Raw genomic sequence first — 22,557 nt, 5'->3', positions numbered from 1 at the left:
CAAGACTGCGCCACTTTTCACACATTGCATCAATCAATGGATGTATCAAGAGAACATTTCTGTTAGCAGATAATTTCACGTTTTGGGCCGGTTGAATGGCCAACAAGATCGTGTAATATCACACCATTAGACTTTTTCCTGTGTGGACATGTGAAATCTGCGGGCAATCCCGCTTCGATTCAAGCCTTGGAACAAAACATCATGCGTGTCATTCGCTAGTTACTAGTCGAAATGCTCGAACGTGTCATCGAAAATTGGACTCAACGGATGGATCACCTGAGACGTTGACGCGGCCCACATTAGAAAGAGATAGTCTTCAAAAAGTAAATGAAAAAGCGTGCTCTTTCGAATAATAATAAAAAAAGTAGAGAAATTCGAAAAGGATCACTATTTATACAGGAGTATATGTTTAGTGGTATATAAATATATAGTATACGTCTAGTGAAATTAATTCTTTGAAAAAGAAGATAAAGTATTTGTATAGTGCCATAGAAATCTCCGAGAACCCACAGTGTTCTAAGACGAACAAGCAAACAACCTTAACTGTCACAACTTTTAAATTACACCTTTATTGTACAAAATTAATTGTCTTGTAAACTCTTTCAATATTAGCCCTTCTACACACTCCACTAAATTTCCATATTTCATCAAATATTCAATCCCGTTTCAACTCATTGCTCGCTGGCATTAATAGGTCCTTATTGAATGCTCCAAAGCGATTTAATGTGTATGTGTGTGTGTGTGTGTGGGTATGCGAGGTTATACACCGGTGTTTGTTGTTAATATTTCGCATTTGCCCGTTTTGGCCCTCGTTGAATTATTGCTGATTTTGACATAACTAATTATTGAAAAACGACAGCAAAATGGCGCGCGGAACGACAGAAACTCATCAACCCAAAAATTTTAAGCGCCAAAATCTCGCGAAATAGTAAACATTTTAATATGAAGCATGAACTCAGCACCAACGCAATAAACTCGCCTCCATTACCCCGCTCCCGGCATACAACTTTGCCTATTGAACGAGCTTCGTTCAGCCAGTTCGCGCCACTCAAAATACACTCGTATTCTCGACAAATTTTTAAGTGCACATGAAAGTCGCGAGCATTTGGTTGCTGCTGGCCTTTCAGAGCAGAGAAGCAGAGGGGCTGGATGGCGAGCGATGAGATGAAAATTATGATTTCCCAATACATAATAACTTTGACAGACTAGTGAAAAAAGCGTCGCAGTACAAAACTGGAAATTCATTAAAAGCGAAATTCTATGAAGTTGGCAGGCGTATTGAACACGGAGCGGAGTGCGCGTCGGCAATGGAGGACTCGAAGGTGGCAGTGTACGTACGAATTTTTGGAAACTGTTTTCTTTGTTGCAAGCGTGAGTTCGCGGCCGCTGGCAGCCTTTGAAAAGGGTTGAAGGCCCTTAAGCGCGCCTATGGTGGGGGGAAAGATTGGAAAAATATGTATTTAACATGGTTAGAAGCGCGCGAATTATGTATGTGAATATGTGATGAGTATATTAAATATGTGGCGTGTACATATGTATGTATGTGGTGGTTATGAAAATGAAAATGTTGCTTGTGCAACGGCATTGTTGAACGAAATTGCCACAGCGATGGTAACATGCAGATAAAGTAGTAATTTCGACAGCAAAGATCGAGGAATTATTGTAATTATTTGTCAGGCGTTGGGAGAATATGTTTTTTCGAAATTAAATATACACCGTAAAATTTTCGTTCATATTAACGAAAAAGGTTTGAAGAGTTCAAATAATTAAATAAAAATTTTAAAGCATATTGAGAGGTTTATGTTTCAAAAAAAAAATTCCGATAGTCGTTTGTTAATTTTGTTCTATCACCTCATCATTTCCTGGAACTTTCATTTGTGTAGAATTGACCATTTCTGTTTTTTTATACCCTAAATTTAACCAGAACATAACCTAAACTCCCAAGCGGATTATCTGCTTACTCCGTAATTGAATTAACCAATTAAGTCCTGTCAAGTAACTCAGTGGATTTGATAAAATACCTGATTTTTTTTAACACCAGCTTCCTGTCTCAAGCGACTAAAGTCTGGGAATTCCCAAAAGTTTTGTCCAACGCGGATGGAAGAGAACACTCCAGTTTTGAAGGCAGTTGATTCAGTACCCGCCAGTAGAAGCAGTGAAAGAGGAAGACCTCCACTCAGTTGGAGAAGGACCTACATAGCTGCACTTGGTATCTCGAATTGGCACCAAAGAGCGAAAAAACAGAAACAATTGGCGCACTGTTGTTAACTCAGCTATAACTGCGTATGCGGTGTATACGCTAGTAAAAAAGAAGAATGTTCCACCTTCTCCACTTTACCAAGTTTCAGAAGATAAGATCTTAAAAGTAGATGCCCTCTGAAGACCATAGAATAAGCTAAAGGTAAAAGCTATTTGCTCTGTCCACAATCAATATTACTTCAAAGATCTTTTGTGGTCCAAGACCTAAGGTGTTTCTACATAGTAGATTACATCAGCATCGCTCGAAGGAGTTGAAGATCTGAAGCAGCATAAAGGAACTGTATTCCTAGCTGCCCCCGAAAAGACCAACTCATCCGCCTTTTCGTATCCTTCTATACCTACATATGTGACACTATTCTCAAATGATTCGTATTTCCTACTAAAAGTCTAGTTTTTGTCTCCTCCCATAACAAAAAGAATCAACTGAGGTTCTGGAGTCTTTAATTTAAAACCCTGGTAGAGTTCGGTAAATCTCCTGTCATCAAAAACACATTCGTCGGATTCGGGACCTGGCTTCCACGTCACTGTTGACAGTCGCTACTTTGAAGTCGTAGATAATTTCGTCTATCTTGGCACACCAACAACGTCAGGCTCGACACCCAACGCAAAAAAACTCTTGCCAACAGGTACTACTTTGACTGAGTAGAAAATTGAGAAGTAACATCCTCTCCCTACGAACAAAGACCAAACTCTACAAGTCCTGCTATATGGTGCGAAGACATGGACAATGACGTCATTTGATGAGGCGGCCTTAGCAGTGTTCAAAAGAAGAGTTTTGCGGAGGATTTATGATCCTTTACGCATTGACAACAGCAAGTACCGCAGTCGATAGAAAGATGAGCTGTACGAGATATACGACGACATTTACATAGTTCAACGAATTAAGAGACAGCAGCTACTTTGGCTAGATCATGTCGTCCGAATAGATGAAAACACTCCAGCTCTAAGGGTATTCGACCCAGTATCCACCGGGGGAAACTACATTGGAAAGACCAGTCGGAGAAGGACCTGCCTACACTTTGAATCTCCAATTGGCGCCAAACAGCGAAACGGAAGAACGACTGACGCGCTGTTATAAACTCAACTATAACCGCCAATAAAGAAGAAGAAGGTTTGATCAACTTTCTGAATTTAATTCTCGGAAATTTGTTTGATTTATAGCGAAATTATTTACTTTTATATAATCTGGAGGACAGCTTCAATGTTAATATCAGTCTGACTAATATAGTTTTCCCATAGAATTCTAGAATTGCGATGAACTTCGTTCTTTAGTAGCTTGTTTAGACTATAATTTTGCACAACGGTTCTCAGGAATCGCGAGCCTCTTCTCATTAAAATCTACAATAACATTTCGCGCAGTGTACACATGTCAACCGCTCATTCCAACTCATACAAGTATATGCCATAAGAAAATATGGTTACCACTTCCAGTGTGTGCAAGTAACAATTTTAATTGTTTTTTTTTTTTTCATTTCGAAAACATTGCGGTGGAATTTCAAAATGAGTTATTATCGCTAAGCGATATGTAAATTTGGGCAATTCCGTTTTGACGGTTGGAAAACAAGGGTTGTAAATAAATACATATAGTATGTACCAGCAGCAGAACGCAGCCGCTAGGCTTACCTACAAGTCGTACCCCAAAACAAATGGTTCAAAACTTCTTCCGTCTGCATACAAACATATTAATATATACATTGAGAGTCTCTTGACAGCAAACTTCAATGTTGATAGAAATCTTTGTCGAAATCTTCGTGGAAATCTGCACATAAGCAGGCAGAGTTCAGCTCGGATGTGCGAGCATGTCATTTATTATACGCTTGCTGTATTTAATTTGAGCCGCAACTCACGCCCAGAACCAAAAACAAAAGCAAAACTGCAGGGGGGAGGAGTGAGCGCATATCAAATGCGTGAAAGTAGCGAGAAGACTCAGCGACAGCTAACGGCATGTGGTTGTGCATATTTGGGTTGTGAGTTACGAGCCGGGGGCGCGCGGTTAAAACTAATGTTTGTCTTAATCTTTGATTTGTTCTTCAAATGTAAACGACAGGAATTAATTTAGATAAATGATTTACGAAGATTTGCGCTGCCACTTGAAGCGAAGCGCCAGCAGTAAGCAGAGACGCCATGGTCCTTGGAAGCAGCTCGACTGGGGGTGTTTATTGCAAACAAAATAGTGTCAATGGCAAGTGGAGCGCCGCCAGCTCGCAGGCATGCCAAGCTATTTGCCGCTTAGCCGTCAAAATGTTTGGGCATGAGTCAATCATCAGCGCAGACAGCGAAGCAGCCAGCTGATGTTAGAATTAATTGCTGCCGCCACTCGTCAGCTCGCGCTGGAATGCCAACTCCACGCTGCCATCCGTTGGACTGTGGCAGCCCTTCTAAATTGTAAAATTGTTTACGCAAACAATTTTCGTATTGAAATTTGATTTATTTGCTAATTTGTTTGTAATGAATTTCGACCTGCACCCGCTTCACCCGCTCCATCGCGGCCTAGCCGTTGCAAGAAGTTTCTTCAAGTATTTACAAATGCTTTATCGCTTTCTTAAGCATTTAATTGGTTAGATAAACACAACAGGCTGCATCATCCGGAAGCTGGAATTTCTTATTCGTTTGTTTCATTTCCGCTTCATTGCTCACGTTTTGGCTAATTTCTTAAGTCAGCTATCGCCACTCACAACACACCACACCACAGTCTTCTGTTGCTGACTTCTGCCCACTGCTGTTGCTCTGGGCGAATTACTTTATTTGCTTTCGCTTACGGTACTTTCGATTTTCTCTATCATTTGCTCATTTCAATTACGCAATAGTCGTCGGAGTTGAAAAATTGATTCGGCAACTATGGCGAATTGGCTGGCGTCTGTTGGCGACGACTGGTAGCTGACGCATTGGCGCTTTGAAGTGTGACGAAGACATGAAAAATAGCTTTGAAGGAGTCTTTGAAGTTACTGAACATTTAATTTCACAACTGTTGTTTAGTTTTAATTGCAATTGCCTTTCGAATTAGCTAAATTTTCGGTATTTAAATGTTTATCATTGTGTAGGGAGTTGCAAATTTAGATAGAGAGTAAGTGTTCCAGAAGTTCATAAAATACAGATAACAAATAGAAAGAGTTCGAAATTTAGATGAATAGAAGGTATTCCGGAAGTTCATAAATTGCAGATAATAAATAAATGAATAGAAAGTGTGCCGCAAGTTCATAAAATGCAGTCAGAATAGTGGTTCCACTAACATTTGACTCAAATCTCTCGTCATCTTCACAAAATCATGTGCTTACTATAGATTGTTACACCCAAACTATCCAGACACTAGCCTTAGGTAAACCAATTTGATGCTACTCCAATACAAGACATTCTCACCAGTTTTCTGATAAAAAATTGGTATCGATAAAGCGGGTCAACTTCTCCAGAATTTTGATAACAAATAAAAACTTTGACTGAGACTCTCGAATTGGATTTAGTTCCTTGTGATCCAATACTGCACAACCATTTATTAAAATTCCAGTGCTAAAAATCTGCGGTATACCTGGTGTCGTATTAAATTTATTATACTTTGACAGTTTGTATCACTGCTGCGTGGTGTCGTATTCCCACGAACATGATTATGCGGATTTACGATTTCTGTTATTTTACAGAAAATGTATTTACTTGAATATTTTTTTTTTTTTATCATATCATTCTAAAACTATACTTATGTATATTACTTTACTTAGAGCCGTTGTGCTGACTCGACATTTCCCGCCATCAACGACTCGGCATATCTTATATTATATAAAGTGTGTTTGTATATACACGATCGTGGAACTGTTTACCTGTTGCATCGATCTTGCCACTTCAACATTTTGAGCAACTGCTGATGAGCTGGTCGCTTAGATAAATTTCGAGAACTTAAAAACATTTTTAACTTTGAGTAAAATCCACGGCAAATATTTCATGTGATAAATCAGACGAGCTGGCAAGAAAAAGCACGCCAGCCTATTAGTAGAATAGGAACGGGTATCTGCCCCCTTTCCCCATGAATTCTACTACAGGATAGTTGGGCTTCGCAGAAATATGGCCAGCGCTAGGCTGCCTTCGGTTCATGCGGTGTCGAAAGATTCTTTTGGCCCAAGATCGATTGTAAGAGATCCAGTGAGCTCACAAAGATCTCAGTAAGGCTAGCCTGTTCATAGTCGTGGCATGGTTTAAATTGGAGTACTTTATCGGATGCCAGCAGCAGAAGCTGTATGGAGGAAGACGAAGTGAAAAATATTAACACTTCACTTCTGATTGTCCCTCGTTTGCGATACTTGAAAACTCAAACCTTCAGATATTCCACCGAACGAACTAGTGGACATAGAAATTAAACGCCTAAACAAGCTGTTCCTTCACAAAATACTAAATATATGTAGTAGTCAAAGTGTGATCTCTGGTGCTGCCATCAAACCTAACCTAACCTATGAGTTAATCATACATTTCGGAAGTGAATACGTTTACTAATAATGTTAAGATTTTTATAATTTTCAGGTTTCATTTCGAGACGAGTTAGCCACACATTTCTCAAAATTTTCCGATAAATTCATGTATGTTAAATTGAGTATTCTTTTATTCTCTAGTGAGTACTGTATTAGTTGTCAACCGAAGTCCAACCTAAACTTTAAAGCTTATTGCGGTTACATTAAAACTCTCAAGTTCAATAACCGCTGAATGAGTATCTCTCTTGACATCGATAAGCTGTTCAAACAAAGCCAATTACAACTACTTATGATCCAACGAGAATGATCATTAGAGAATCGATTTATGATTCCCGAAAGGCTAGAGACTTTTGACTGTTTGATTACTAAAATTTTCTCCGAATATTTATTTGTTTATTTATTTATTTGAATTTATTTACAGTAGTCAAAGAAATTACAAGAAATAGTCAAAAATATTATTGTTAAAATATTTTGGATTTTTCTCAAAAGATCGATAAAACTGTATGTTCCAACATAAAGCCACATTAGTTTGAAACCTTCAACTTCTATTTGAAGCTTATTAGCAGAGAACATTCGCTTTGAACAAAACAGATTTTGATTTGCGAAAGAGTCATTGGTATTGCTGCCACTGAAAGAGGTTATTTTTTTCTAAATACTTAAACTGCCAATGGATTGCCGGCCGAGCTATTCAAATACGGCGGCGAAGAACTGATAAGGAGCATGTATCAGCTTCTTTGTAGAACATGGTCGGACGAAGTCGGAATTTAAGTGTGCTCTGCCCAATCCATAAAAAGGGAGACCCCACAACCTGCTCAACATCGCATATAAGGTTCTATCGAGCATACTGTGTGAAAGATGAAAACCCACCTTTAACAAACTGATTAGACCTTATCAATCTGGCTTCAAGCCTGGAATATCAATAACTGACTAGATATTTACAATGAACCAAATCTTAGGAAGGACCCCTGAAATGAAAATCGACACACACCATCTCTTCGTCGTTTTTAAAGCTGCTTTTAATGGAAGAAGGAGCTGCTTTATGGCGCTATGCCCACATTTAATTTACCTCCAAAACTAATACGGCTGTGTAAACTGACATTGAGCAATACCAAAAGCTCCATCAAGATCGGGAAGGTCTTCTCCCAGGCGTTTGATACCAAACGAGGTTTCAGACAAGGCGACTCCCTATCGTGCGACTTCTTCAAACTATCGCTCTCAATCTTCTACAAGAGCGTACAACTGCTGGACTAGGCCGATGCCATCGATAACATTGGCCATAACAACCGCGCCGTTCGTTCTGCTTTCCGCAGGTTGTACAAAGAAGCGAAGCAAATGATACCGGTAGTGAAACAAAGAGTCGATGGAACGATGAGCTGAACGAGATATATGACGACTTGACATAGTTCAGCGAATTAAGAGACAGCGCCTACGAAGCCAGCGTCGTCCGAATGGGTGAAAACACTCCAGCACTGAGAGTATTCGACGCAGTACCCGCCGGGGAAAGCAGAGTAAGAGGAAAGCAATAACTCCGTCGGAAATACCAGGTGGAGATGGACCTGGATACACTTCGAATCTCCAATAGACGACAAAAAGTAAAAAGGAAGAACGATCAATGGCGATATAAAATCGCACATATAAATTTGAGGTTATAAGTAATTACTTTAAAACACACAATGAAAATAAATTCACTAATTAAATAAATTGGAAGCACTTTTACTAACTAGATTAATATCACTAAGCTACAAAACTACAATTGTTCTAAATCTTTGGCTACTTTGGTATTTCAATCACATCAAACGCTTTGACACACGCTCCGTCTCCTCGATCATAGTGCTTAAAAATTCGTTGGGCTTTCGCGCATAGACCACAACTAATTTGTATGGCGCAATAAATTTAAAATCTTTTGTATTGATGTCGGCTTCGCGCAGATTCATGTCAGCCATACATTGTACGACGTCATCCAGAAAGTCTTCCTGCATAGCTGGAGACATACGCTCCAAAAAAGGACAAATCGCCTTCACATTATCTGTAAAAGTATTTGAGCGAGAGAGAGAGAGCAAGAATTATTATATAGAGAGTTAGGCATTTATCAGAAATATAGAACAACCTTTCACATTCTGTGTGCCATCATAAACGTATATCTCATTGCGTATCTCCACAGTGTAGTCCACAAAGCCCGTCTCCTCCAACAACTTGCTGAACTCCGCACCCGGATCACAGCTGGTGTGTAACGGAGAGATGAACTGCTGCACATCACGCATATAATCGCGCCATTTCTGCGTCTTCGCCAAAGTCAGGTAAACATCGTATATGGGATTATTGGCGAGAAACACAAGCAGGCAATCGCCACCGCTCACACGCAACAGCTGACGGATATTCTGTAAGGCACGTCTACAAAAGCAAAACACACACATAACTCGTACAAGCTTAGCGAGCTTAAAGGCGCATACACTCACTTTTGATCTTGCACCCAGTGCAGGCAATAGAAGGAGGTGACATGATCGAAACGATTGCAAAGATGCTGTGGCAGCTCTGCACAAGCTATGTCGAGCACCTCGAACTGAGCGCGCTTAATATAATTGTAATTTTGGCGCGCGAATTCCACCATACGCGCCGAGATGTCTGTAGACAAAACGGCTTTGAAGTTGGGCGGCAACAGCGGATAAATGTAGTCCATAAGCACATTACCCGAACCGGAACCGATATCGATGATCGTATCGCGGCCGTCGGCGCGCCATTTCATCACCTTGATGTATTCTTGAAAGATTTGCTTCGAGTCGCGGCGCTGCACGGCGCTGGCGCGGTGGTAAAGCGAAGCGAGATTCATGTTGTCGGTGGATTTTTGGAAAATATTTTTTCAAAAATTTTTTTTTCTAAATTTTTTTTTTCAATTTTTTTTATATTTAAAATTTTTAATTAAATATTTTTTATGTTTTTGTATTTTATTTTTTTATTTTTTACAATTTTTTTTTTTATTTAACAAAAACCTACATATAACACACGAGCGATCGTTACACGAAAGAAATGCAAAAACAAAGTTCAAAAACACCTTGCAACACAGCACACTTGCTCTAAACACTCTTGTCGTTGAACTTTTGTGTTGATACTCTTCGAAGAACGCTGCTTTTTATACTGATCTCAAAATCGTAAGCAACAGATCACAAATCCACCGCGCGATCGCTGTGGGATCACCATAAAACACACACACAGGCACACACTCTGGAACGCGCACGCAGCCAAACAAATACACGCTGGAGCTCACACACATACACATGTACACATACAATTACCACCCACTTCCCCGCACGGAACTGAAGTGATTCAAATTTTCTATTTACATTTTTTATTATTATTTTCAAATGCGCATTTCCCCAAGTGAGTGATAAAAATCTTCGGGAAACAAGAGCAAAACACGCGCTTTTCAACACACAAAAGTGAATTCAAATGAGCGGAAAATGAATTCTGGCGCAAACGTCAAATGTTGTAAAGCTATGACGAGTGCAACAACACACATATTTATGTACATATATATGAACTCCAACAATTGCAGTATAAATATTTGTATTTATAGGTGTGTGAGAGAAGAATAACAGCATTAGTTGTCTGCCCGTTAGAAGCGAGAGCATATAGAATATTTAGATATTCAAAATTTGGAAATGACCTTAACATTTTTTTAACTTATACATATGTATACAAAAGTGTGAGTTTATGTGTGTGCATGACACAGTGCAATGTATACTATATAATATATAAAAGCTGAATCGATTAATAGTTAAAATAAAAGTTTAGACATAATTGTCTTATCTACTTAGTTATAGCAATAAGTTAGTACTCACTGTAGCATTAAACTCTCTTTCTCCATACATAGACTGATCAAAAACCAATCAATATAAATAAGTAAGAACTAAGTTCGGGTATATCCAAATATTTCATACTCCTGCAACTTGACAAGAGAGGATGAAAGACGGTCAACACCTTCTGATCTTGGCAAAACTTCATATCAAAAAATGCTGCGAAAGTGTTCAACATTCATGATTCAACGAAGTCGTGAATGAATTACAATCAAACTTGGTAATTCATTAAGTTATATTATAGATCATAGACTCGATTAGTTTTACAAGTATAACTATATTTTAATTCTCGTCAGCGACAATTATATTAAAATCACCCGCAGCTGAGATATATCTGAAATAAACTTAACCGAAGAGGCTAAATTTAATATATTAAGACCATGCTCTGGATCAAGTCCCTTCATGTTCAGCGCTAAACGATTAATATTACATAGCCATCAACAATAAGTACATATAGTATAAGGAGTAAAGTCAAACGGATGTTTTAAATTTCTCTCTTTCTGGCATGTTTTAGTTATGTGGACTAAGACAATTTTTCTCTTGATTTTATCGTTTTCAGTCACATGGATCCACCATTAGGAGAGAACAAGGCTGATTCAATTTTATTAAGATAACTTACATATTGGTCAATATATGGAGTACTAAGTCAGCCGAAAGTTCGAATATCTTTCTATTAAGTATATGGAGGCTAAGAAAAAATTTACCCAATTCAGCTCATCTAATATCAATTATAGTATATCACATAAATCGACCACACCAACCACAAGCTCTGCAGTTCACATTTTCTGTATCTGATCTGGCGGTTTGTTTAGTTGTGGGTCGGTTATGAGAATTATTAGACCTGAAATGGTTGTGTTATATGAGAAATAGGCCTAATTTCAATCCGATCTCTTTTTTTCGAATAGTAACATGGGAATCTTACAATAATCTACCAAAAATAATAATAGTTCAACCATTATTATATGTACGAGTATGTTGGTCGAGTAGGTCCCTATATAAGGGATTTCACATAACTCAAGTTCTTTTTGATTCTTTTTAAGAGGAAAAGTTGAAGTTATAGTAAACTTTGATAAAAATAATTGATTTTTGCATTCCGAATAAATAAACTATAAATCAGAAATGCAATAATCACTCGCTCACAATTATAAACCCTCCCAGCATAGAAAAATTTATTCTCTAACTGTCCACCCACTTTTGACGCGCAATGTACACACATTACATATTGACATGGTACGTGCAATCTACGAAAATCTTTGACTGCCGTACTTATTGTATTAGTTTGCTCTCCGTGTATGTGCATATATAGAATATATTTTAGAGAAAGTTTAAATCTCGGTACTTCCGACGTCGCTCTTTGACGCAATCTATCGTTATCGTCCAGTTGTTGCTCATTACAAAAAATAAAAGCTTGCATATACGATCGTCTGATAAATTTAACGATCCATTCATTAGTCACTCGTACAAATGCATTTAAGTAGCGTCGTAGTCTCAAGTTACTTACGTACTCAAGCTAGAACTTGTTTGAGACTAAGCTTTGAGCAATGTTTTGAGACGTCATCAGACGAGAACGTGCACGTCATTACGAAAGCGCATTGCGGCTCGATAACCAGAAAAACCAGCTGTAGCAATGATGAACTTCTATGTTTGTAGTGGTCGCTTGCGTTAGCTATCATCAAGCCCTAGACTATTACTAAGCACATCAACCTTTTAATGGCATTAAAACAACAGAGTTCCCCGAGTTTTTCTGAAATGTTTACGCACATATAAACAAAGGTCAAGCTGTTTGATAAGTCGCGCTAGTAAGACGATTGTGCGTTTATTTATGACTGTATTAGTGAAAAACTTATCGATAAAAAATTGTTTTTCTCTCCAATTCGTTGTAAATGCCCAAGTATTTATGGGGAATGAATTATTTTTCACGGTTTCTTATTAAAAATGATAATCGTAAAACTTGAAATGAATGAGTTCGCCAAAAGCTATTTTCTATTATTGCTTCGGGAAAGAATGAAGAACAATTGATCAAAGTACACATTTCCGTAGTTTTATGTATAGAGAAGAAACAATAATAGACTAGTGAGAAAGTTTTTTATTATACTAAGCTTGCGCTCTGAATTTCAGAACTTATATCCCATCTATATATAGTTATACTCTCTAGCAAAATATAGTAAAATTTGAAGAAATTATAACATGACATCTGCTCAATTGTCCCGTCTCAGTCGGCCAATTTTTCCGATTCAAACAAAATAATTCCTGGCAGATATCTAGAAGAGAAGAAACGTTAACTTCCGATGCTTTAATACATACTTGCATACCATTCTCAGACAATAAAGTTTTCCATCGATGAAATTGATCTCGACCGGTTAGTTCGTAGCTTACAGTAACTTGAAATATTCATATCGGCAGAAAAATTAAAGTAAGCCGCGAAAGTTTTCGAGCGTTTATTTTTTACAACTGAAAACGTGAATTATCTAAGCAAAAGTGCATCGATGAACTTAGTTCAACTTTTGGCGTTGAAGCTCCATCAAGGAACTGTGTTTATCGATGGTATGATGAGTCCAATCGAGGCCGTAGATCACTCCAAAACGAATTTCGTGAGGTCGTCCTAAATAAGTTCTTGTACAGGAAACTTTTGATATATGTGCGAAAACGGATATTGCAAGATCGTCATATGACCTATCGTGGGATTGAGACAACTATATTCATTATTGGGACTAGCATAAAGTCAATATTACATGAACATTTGATTGTAGAAAACAATTTTTCACGTGGGATCCCACACAATTTTTTGATCGCTTAAAAAAGGCTGGGGTCGATTGCTCGACAGAAATAACAGAGGCAGATAATTAATCAGGGATTTATAATAGTGATCCGAAAGTAAAACGAGCCGAATCTAAAAAAAGCTGTTCAACTTCGAACCACATTCAAGCCTGCTTTTTGGAAATACTGGACATATTGCAATCATATCAATAGAACAAGGCAGAACGGTTTATTCTGCGTGGTGCATAACTATTTGTTTGCCAGTTGTCTATCAAAAAATCAGGAAAACCGAAGGCGGATCGCTCTTCACCGCGGTAATTCGAGCTCTCACACATCGACTGAAACAACTGCATTTTTGGGCACTTAAAACGTGGATCTGATGAGTAAAGTGTTGTAAAATGTATACCAAAGATTATTATTATATTATTATTGGAGCAAAGTATCGAAGAAGACCGGAAACGCGCCCCACGTTCAGTGAAGAATATTGCATTCAGTGATGAAGCTTACATTTAGTTGAATGGGTACGTTAATAGACAAAATTGTTGCATTTGGAGGGATGATAATTCACAAGCCATTGTTGAGTCGGGGTTATATTCTCAAAAACTCACTGCTTGTTGTAAGCCAACGAAACTATCAACGTGGCCTCTAACATCGTGGGATTTAACACCGTTGAACAATTTTTTGTACGGTTATAAGTGAAGTCGCTTATCAGATAAGTCCGAGACATTTGTTGCCTTGGAAAAAAGATGGTCCCAAGTGCTTCAAAAACTGGTCGAAAATTGGGATCTCGGCTGAAATTTATTCGAGCCAACCGCGGAGGTCACTTGATTAATCCCAGTTGCTTGTTTGATTCGCGACTCTCCAAGATTTATTGAACTGAAGATAGATTTTATTATATACTAGTGGATCCGGCCACGCGTTGCTGTGGTATACATTTTATACTATTATTCATAGAATAAAACATTTAATACAGTGAAAGTTTTACGAATAAATGTGCATACGTTTTTGTGAGTATATGAATCCAAGGGATTTGAGTAATTGAGATTTAATTTTGAATATGTTCATACAAATAGCTTTCACTGGAGAAAAGAATGAATTTAAGGCTGCTTTCTCAGTGTCTGGTTACCATTTCTATCCAGTTAATAGAGTTGTCCGCTTAATAGATTGTACTTAATAAACATCAACAATGTGCATTGTTAATGGAGATGTCCGCTTAATAGGGCGTCCATTTAACAGAGCTTTCACTGTATTCTTTATTTATGAATTGTTTTAACTATCCTATATCCTATCTTCTAAGTTGGTTCGAACTGAACACAGTGTGCTAAATTTTACTAAAATCGGTTAAGTAATTTAGGAGTCCATCGCGGACAAACAACGTGACACGTGATTTTTATATATGTGACCTAGTCTACGAAAAGGGAGCTAACGTGCGAAAACTAGTTTTCTGGGAAAAGCTGTTAAAAATAATCGTCAGTTTCTCGTTATCTCTTTAATTGTTCTCCTTTTTTTGACACCTAAGCCCCCTTTCCGTAGACCAGGTCACATATAAAGATGTATATCGATGGAGAGAATGTAAGACAGTTAATGTTAGCAACAAAAAAATCAAACTTTATATTTTACAGTGTAATTTTGGAAATATATGTAATTGTTTCATAACAAATTTTAATATTTGTGAATGGTGACCAGTCGCCGTTTTTAGCAAAGGAAACGCTTTGTGCTTTTGGAATAATATTAATAAAATATTTACATGCACTTTTGACACTTAGCTTTTGGACTTTTAACGAAATATTTCCAATATGTATAAATTTTTTGCGAAAACAATACAATTGTCGAAAGTCAATGAACTGGGTACGTCACTGAAGCGCTGAACCCAAAACAATACAAAGTCAACAGCACGTCCGCTGTAAAATATTTTGAATGAATTTGAAACGTGCTGAAAAAGTCATAACATTGCAGATTTATGTTTTACTTAACAATGTATAATATATAAGTATATGCATTTATATATTTTAACTAGAAGATCCGGCCAGATAGAGCACGATGTTTGCTTAAGATATTGCTTGATGGACCGAAGGAAAAACACAGGGGAAACAGCCGATCAATCTGATATCTATACATAACTAGTTAAATATATTCATTAGTTTTAACTAATACAAACAGCGATTAGGCGAAAAGAATTTAATAAATACTCCAAGAGAGCGAGAGAGAGAGAGAGAGTATACAAATATTGCGACTATAAATGGAAGTATAAACTATCCTATATTTTATGTTAGATCAAACTGCACATAGGGTGAAAAATTTCATTCAAATCGGACCAGTAGTTTATAAGTTCCTCGCGGACAAATACGTAACACGTAATTTATAACGATAATTCTAATTTTCGACTATTTTTTTTTTAATTTTTTTTTCTAATTTTTGACTATTTTTTTTTTAATTTTTTTTCTAATTTTTGACTATTTCTTTAAATTTTTTTTTTATTTTTTTGTTGGCTTCTTTTTTTTAATTCTTTAAATTAATTCGAAACCTGAAAAATGAAAACATTGACAGCTCTTTCGTGCTGCCTAATAAAATATGGCCTCTGACCTATCACAATACTGTGAAATTTCTTGTACATATGGACATTTAGACTAGCGACTTCATTAATCTTCATCAGATCACTTTGTAATGTTTGACGAAAACTAAATATTGTTACATTGCCTTAGGGGATAGTATCTAAAAATAAATTTCAAAATAAAAAATTGAAATTGGAGCATTTGTTTGTGTTGAAATGATTACAGAAAAATATAAAAAATGATGTTTATGTGTATACGACCGCATAAAGGGGTTTCCAATAAGAGCGCACTGGTATTGAAATGCGCGAAGACCAAAATATGTATCTATAATATGTTTCACAAGTTCAGTTAGAGAACTGGCAGTCAGGATAAGCTTTATGTAGTGAGTTTAAGAGCTCAGGAGCATGATAATCGGCAAATTAAATATAGCGCATAGCAGATTTTTCATATCTGGGATAACCATGCTATTTTCCATAGTCTAGCGGTATGATTGGATGTTGGATGTTTGTTCCCAAGACTCAACGGCACTTTTAAAAAACATGTTCCTCCTCAACCCTTTTGAAAGTGTAACAATGCTGTACTGGAAGAACATATATTTATATCTATAACAATGCCCAAAACATTGTATCAGTAGCATTTTATATATTTAGGTCAAACTAAAAACAGAAAAGTCAAATTTAAATACCCTTATACACTCATATTTATGTAAAATGTAAACAATTTGAACTTCGCTGATCTCCCACATCTCTATTGATCATTGAAGGTGTGAAGAAAAATATCTGATTTCTTTACATAATGCCCTATTCATGTATTACAGGTATAAGTATAGAAATTTCTTTGTAGGCTTTTGTATAAGACGCAGATTATCAACCTTTTTATATTTTTTCTGTATTTAAATGTAAATGCTTATTTGTTGGAACAGCAGGTTCAGTTACAATTAGATAAAGTAAGTTCGAAGTTCAAAAGTGAGTTCGCACACACTTACTCACAGTCAGCCCCAAAACTTCTACTGCGAAAAACATTAAGAGCCTTAAAAAAGAGTAATCATCATACATACAGCTGCTGAAAGGGGATTCAATCCACAACTGACCTAAGCGCCACCACAAGCTACTCCTTATGCTATAAATTAAGATATTTCCCAAGTAACAACAATTATTAGGTTTTCTTCCTTAATATCTGCCTAATAATGTCGTTCTTATTGATTTGAGTATATATTATTAGTTATTGTTCCCACAATAGTTTGGTCTACGCAACCGGATTCCATCTGGTTTTCCACACGACCAAAGACTGTCAACCTAAATTTAAGATTATATCTAACAATCAATCTCTCCTCTGCATTTTTTCTTCTAACAACAAGAAAAATAAGCATATATCAATATAATTATGGTAAAACAATAATCATTCATTTCAGAACTGTCTGAAAAACAGAGTACGTGAGATATCCCCCCAATTAATTACTTCTACATCACACCTTCATTCAACCCATAACTAACTGATGTGCTTTGGAAATTTTAATCGAAAAGTTGCCTTATTCAATTTTATTATAGAATTGTATTAAGAATTTTCGGTGAAAAGAACGGGTTTTCGAACATCAGCTTTCAGAAGTCATTTCAGAAAGTATTACTTCCTTAATCGATATTTTTATATAACAGATTTAGTATCTGACTTTTTCACGAACAATCTATAGACATTTGTGTAGGTGCACCCAATATTCGTCTCTTCTCGACCAAAAGATCAACCACATACTTAGCTCCAAAGATCTAAAAATTTACTATAATTACCACCTATTTGAATTAAAGCTGATCCCATTGGAAGGGTACGGCTTAATCAAAATTAGGAAAACTTTTATTACTATTGCTTTTAATGCTAAAAGCTTGAAACTGAGCTGGGTTTCCTTTCTAGAAACGTGCATATCAGATGATAGAGAAGGTGGAGATAACTCTATTTACATTTACACAAATGGGTTCAATATGAATAAAATCGGAGCTGCAGCAGTACTATTCGAGAAAGTCAACTCATGTGTATTTAAAATCAAGAACTAAAGAAAGTTTTCGAAAAATAACGATCATTCCAAATCAACATCAGCGCCATCATCTCTGGTTATTGGTGGAACTAAGTTCTCGCTGTTTTTGTTTTTTGTTTTTAATGGAAACGCAATTTTGTTGGTTTCAAATAAATTATTCGAGGTATTTGTCTTCGCTGGTCACAACTTTCTCCTGTCTTTCTGGCAAAGCTAAAATACCATTATGGTCTGTTTTTGTTTTTTGTTTTTAATGAAAACGCAATTTTATTGTAAGAAAATAGTTACAAATTCGATGTATTTTTCATCGCTAGTCACAACTTTTGCCCATCTTTCTGGCAAATCTAAAATACCATTATGGTAAAACTGTTCATGTTGTGATGCTATACAAGAATAAAGCCATTTTTCGATGTCGTCTTCTGAGCCAAACCGTGTGTCATCGAACGGGAACACATAATAATCGGACGGATATTGACCTGGGGTATATATCGAGTACGGCAGGACATTCCATTTATGCGTTATTAGGTATGTTTTAACGGGTATACAGCAGACTTACTTTTTATTGTCTCTCCTCGTACAAGTCCGTTGTGTCTAAATAATTCCCAGCGCATGTAGTCGCTTTGAAATGGCTTGGCGGTTGACTCTCAAAGCTAATCAAGCTCTTCATGCACGGATCCTCATCGAGCAACGCCTTCGAAGCTTTTTAGTCTTCCTTCACACGGACGGTCATTATTATCGAAATCGCCGTCTTTGAAGCGACGAAACCAATCACGGTACGTCGTTTCATTTAGGACAGAACCTCTCTAATCTTTTTGAAATGAAGTGAAGTTCAACACTTCTCACAAATAAAGAGGAAGATTATTTGTCAAAATCGAACATATTCCGAAAACAGGAAGTATATGACTCATAAACAAAGTCACTATTAGGAAATGTAGTTACTACTTCAAATCTCTAGGTTAAGTTTATCATGTTTTGAATAAATAAGAATCAATCACCACTAACTGCTTAAACCAGCGGAAACTTACAAGTTGCACACCTAATACAATTCTTCAATTAGATTCGTGATCTCAGTAATGACCAAGAAACTACGAAACGGATGAAGCCTTAGAAGAAACTTTCGGCAGATTCGACTAGGCAAAATTGAAAAGTATTCGGGTTCCCTCAAAGTATAATAGTTTTCAAAAGGTATTTGACATTCCGAAACGTTTTCTTGCTGAACTTCATTGCAAGAATCAATCGAAGCTGCTGATATGAAGCCGCCGACATTTTCACTCACTCAGGAAGAGATCTAGTTACTACCGTTTACTTTGGTTGCTGAGAAAATTATAGGGTATATCATTATAAAACAATTTTACAGCTATTAAATTTGCATTGGAAGGAAGCAGAACCACCTCAGCAGGTACTGTAAAGCAATACAAATCGACAAAGACCATAACACCAGTCTACCGTTTCCAGGCTTAATTGGCATACAATAGAAGCCATTGAATGCCTACAATGAAAACACGCCCACAACTCACAAACTTTTCTAAAAACACATATGAAATCATGAAATCCATTCGATGTTCGATGTGGTTTCTAGTATGTATAACCATAAAACATATACACACCTTGTCTAATAAATAAATTTGCGATTTAAAAGAATAAAGAATAGTTTACAATATTTCAAGTTTAACTTTACTTCTAGCCATTGTTTACACAACAGCATATAAACTACATATATTTATATGTTTGCGCATATATGGCAGTAACATATGTGTGTATGTGTAAGGTATTATGTGTGTAAAATGAGTCGGCATTGTTTTTGTAATTGTATTGTGAGTGAAAACTTTGCATATGTTAAATTGAAATTGAAGTTGGCAAACAAGACAACGAGGACGGACACCAGCATATGTGCTTACACACACATACACATGCATAAAAGCACACATATGCAAATAAAAACACATTTCTGTATGAAAGCAGCGCATAGACCACCCCAAAAGTAGGCAATAGCAAAGCATTTTACTAAGAAATCACTGACTTACACACACACAGAGACGCAATATATGAGTGTGTATGAGTTCAAATGGGATTTTAATGTCCCAAAAGGGAATACACAAGTGTCTCAAAAGTAGCTGACGAAACGTGTTGCCATCTAGGCGATGAAGGGTTGTAGGTGAGGAAAGCGTGTGAAGACCCCCCGACGTAAGGGGGTTGGGTGAGCCAGCGGATTGAAAATACAAAATATAAACGGTGATTTGTTGTTATTGATTAAAACGGACATATGAATTTCATGCGTGTGTGAAGCTTATAAGAAGTCTTCAGCACTCAACTAAGCATAAGAAATGCCGAACATTTTCTTTTGCCACACCCACAATTCAACTGGATAACAGTTAAGTGAGTCAGTGAGTGAGTGTGTGAGTATGTGATGCAAATGAGCAACGAGAAAAAGGTTTAAAGCTTACTCATATGCTCGCTGGGGAGCTTACGATTACGTACATATTTGTGTGTGTGCAAAGCATGTAAGCGTGGCCGTAACTGTAAAGTAAACAAAAAACAAAACAATGCCAGTCAACGCAAATAATTATGGTGTTGAAAAATCGTAAAGGTTCTTGTGTGTGGCTCTGTGCGTTGGCTTGAAAGCAAGCTTATGATAGATGAAGTGGTAGTAGTGCTATTGACTACTCACCGCGCTGCTTTTGGTGGGGGGTGTTGATGGAAATTTAAAAGTTTTCATTTGTCTTCCCTTTTTGTTTGATGAATATTTAATTAAGCATAAAAACAAAGGAAGTGGTGAAGAATGAAAAAGAAATTGTATTATATACATATATACATATTTAAGTATAGTTTGTAGTACGGTGGTTACGAACATACATACATATGTACATATGTAAATAACAAGGAGAAACGAAAAGGAAACAGATGAGTGGCCAAAAAAAAATGATTTTCGAAAAATTTGTATTGAAAAAATATAAACTTTTAAAAAATTTGTATTAAAAAAATATTAAAAAAAATTTAAAAATATTTTTTTTTGATTAAAATTATTTTAAAATATAATTATATAAAAAGTTTAAATTAAAAATATATATTGTTATTCAATTAAAAATATTTTAAAAATGTTTATACATATGTACATATGTATAATTTAAAAAAATTTAAACATTTTTGATTTTTGATAAATGTTTATTAAAAAATATTTATTTTTAAAAAATTCTATTAAAAATGAGAATAAATTTTTTTTTTATAAATTTTTTTATAAAAATTTTTAAAAATATAATTAAAAATATATTATTAACTAATATAATTTAAAATATATATTTTTATCAAAAAAAGTTTAAACTTTTTGAATTTTGAAAAACGTTTATTAAAAATTTGTTTTTTTTTTTAATTTTTTTTAAATATGTATTTTTTTAAGAAAAATCCCAATAGTAAATGTGAAAATAATAATAAGAAAACTAAGCAGCGATGTGAGTGAAGACATAAGTGATTTGATAAGTTATACTTATCGTGATTTTATAACGAACTTCCGTGGACACAAACTCTTTCTTATACATAAACCATGTGAAATTATTATTATTCGCTCATAACACGGTTGAACTTGTTATACTTTTTCTTGTAGGCATTCTTTAAATCATACATGTATAGAATAGATCATAACGGTGTGTTGTCTTTAAAATCAATACTGTCTCTGCCATTGCATAGATCTCGGTTCTACGATATAGAGTTCTTGAAAACTAGTCCAAGTAGAACCGTTTTAGGACTTCTTATTTTTTCTATATTCTACTCGATTAAAATGACTCTGAATAGTTGTTCTATAACAATTTATATATATTTGTCTACCTTTTTGGCAATTTGTGACCACTTTCCCAAAAGAAAAAAAAAAGAAAATTTTTGATACCCTGTTCTGATGAGAATCGTATTTCATTGAGAGCGTGCTGCATTGACCGGAACAAATGGCAGTCAAAAGGAGAAAGGTGTGGACTATAAGGCAGGCGAATCAAACCCTCTCAGCCGTTGTTTCCTAAATAGTTTTTAGCCGGTCTTGCAACATGAAGTCAAGTATTGTTATGATGACAGATCATTGCATCGTGTCTAATAGCAAAAAACGAGCGTTTTTCGGCAATCGCTGGCTTCAATTTGCTGATATTCTGTCGACAGCGTTCCCATCAATAGTTTAACCTGGGTATAGATCTCTATCTTGACGTCATTGATATTTGGCTTTGCCACTGATTTAGCTGGTTGGCCAGCTTTAATATATAATTTTTTGCGTTTGAGTTCTCGTAATGGATCCATGGTTCATCATCAATAACAATCCGGTGCGAGGACGTCTTCTATTTATGGCCTTCAACATCTCTGGACTTTAATTATATGGCATCCAATTTCCTTGCTTTTGCATGTCTCGTACTGCTTTTAAACGTTTTAAAATGGCTGCTTGAGTGACTCTCAAAGATTGAGAGCTCTTCTTGTATTTGGCAATAATATTCATTGGGTAATGCTTCCAGCTTCTCATCATGAAGCTTTTAGTCGCCCAGCACGTTCTTTGTCGTCGAAGCCATAGTCACCTCGTATAAATCGTGCAAATCACTTTTGAAAGCACTACTCATCTAAAGCATATTCATCATGAACTTCCTTCCTCCAAAATACCCTGCAATGGCTGACGTTTTTTTTTTGCGAAACAATTTTCTCCA

General features: G+C 36.2%; 1 protein-coding gene and 1 long non-coding RNA gene across 2 annotated transcripts in view; both read right to left on the bottom strand.

Moving 5' to 3' along the window:
- The window catches only part of LOC126752347 (uncharacterized), a 453,313-nt gene that overhangs the window by 324,129 nt on the left and 106,627 nt on the right, over window positions 1-22,557 (bottom strand). The gene's annotated exons all lie outside the window — the stretch shown is intronic.
- On the bottom strand, window positions 8,403-9,852 carry LOC126752334 (juvenile hormone acid O-methyltransferase). The gene is made up of 3 exons (XM_050463053.1): window positions 9,167-9,852; window positions 8,818-9,101; window positions 8,403-8,736 (listed from the first exon to the last, which is right to left on the bottom strand). The coding sequence occupies exons 1-3, from the start codon at window positions 9,535-9,537 to the stop codon at window positions 8,498-8,500; spliced, it is 894 nt and encodes a 297-aa protein (XP_050319010.1). The 5' UTR covers window positions 9,538-9,852; the 3' UTR covers window positions 8,403-8,497.

Source organism: Bactrocera neohumeralis, chromosome 3 (assembly GCF_024586455.1).
Source record: "Bactrocera neohumeralis isolate Rockhampton chromosome 3, APGP_CSIRO_Bneo_wtdbg2-racon-allhic-juicebox.fasta_v2, whole genome shotgun sequence".
Classification (NCBI taxonomy): Eukaryota; Metazoa; Arthropoda; class Insecta; order Diptera; family Tephritidae; genus Bactrocera; species Bactrocera neohumeralis.
Note: the sequence above shows the minus strand (reverse complement) of the source record. Positions and strands in the feature narration are given on the sequence as shown.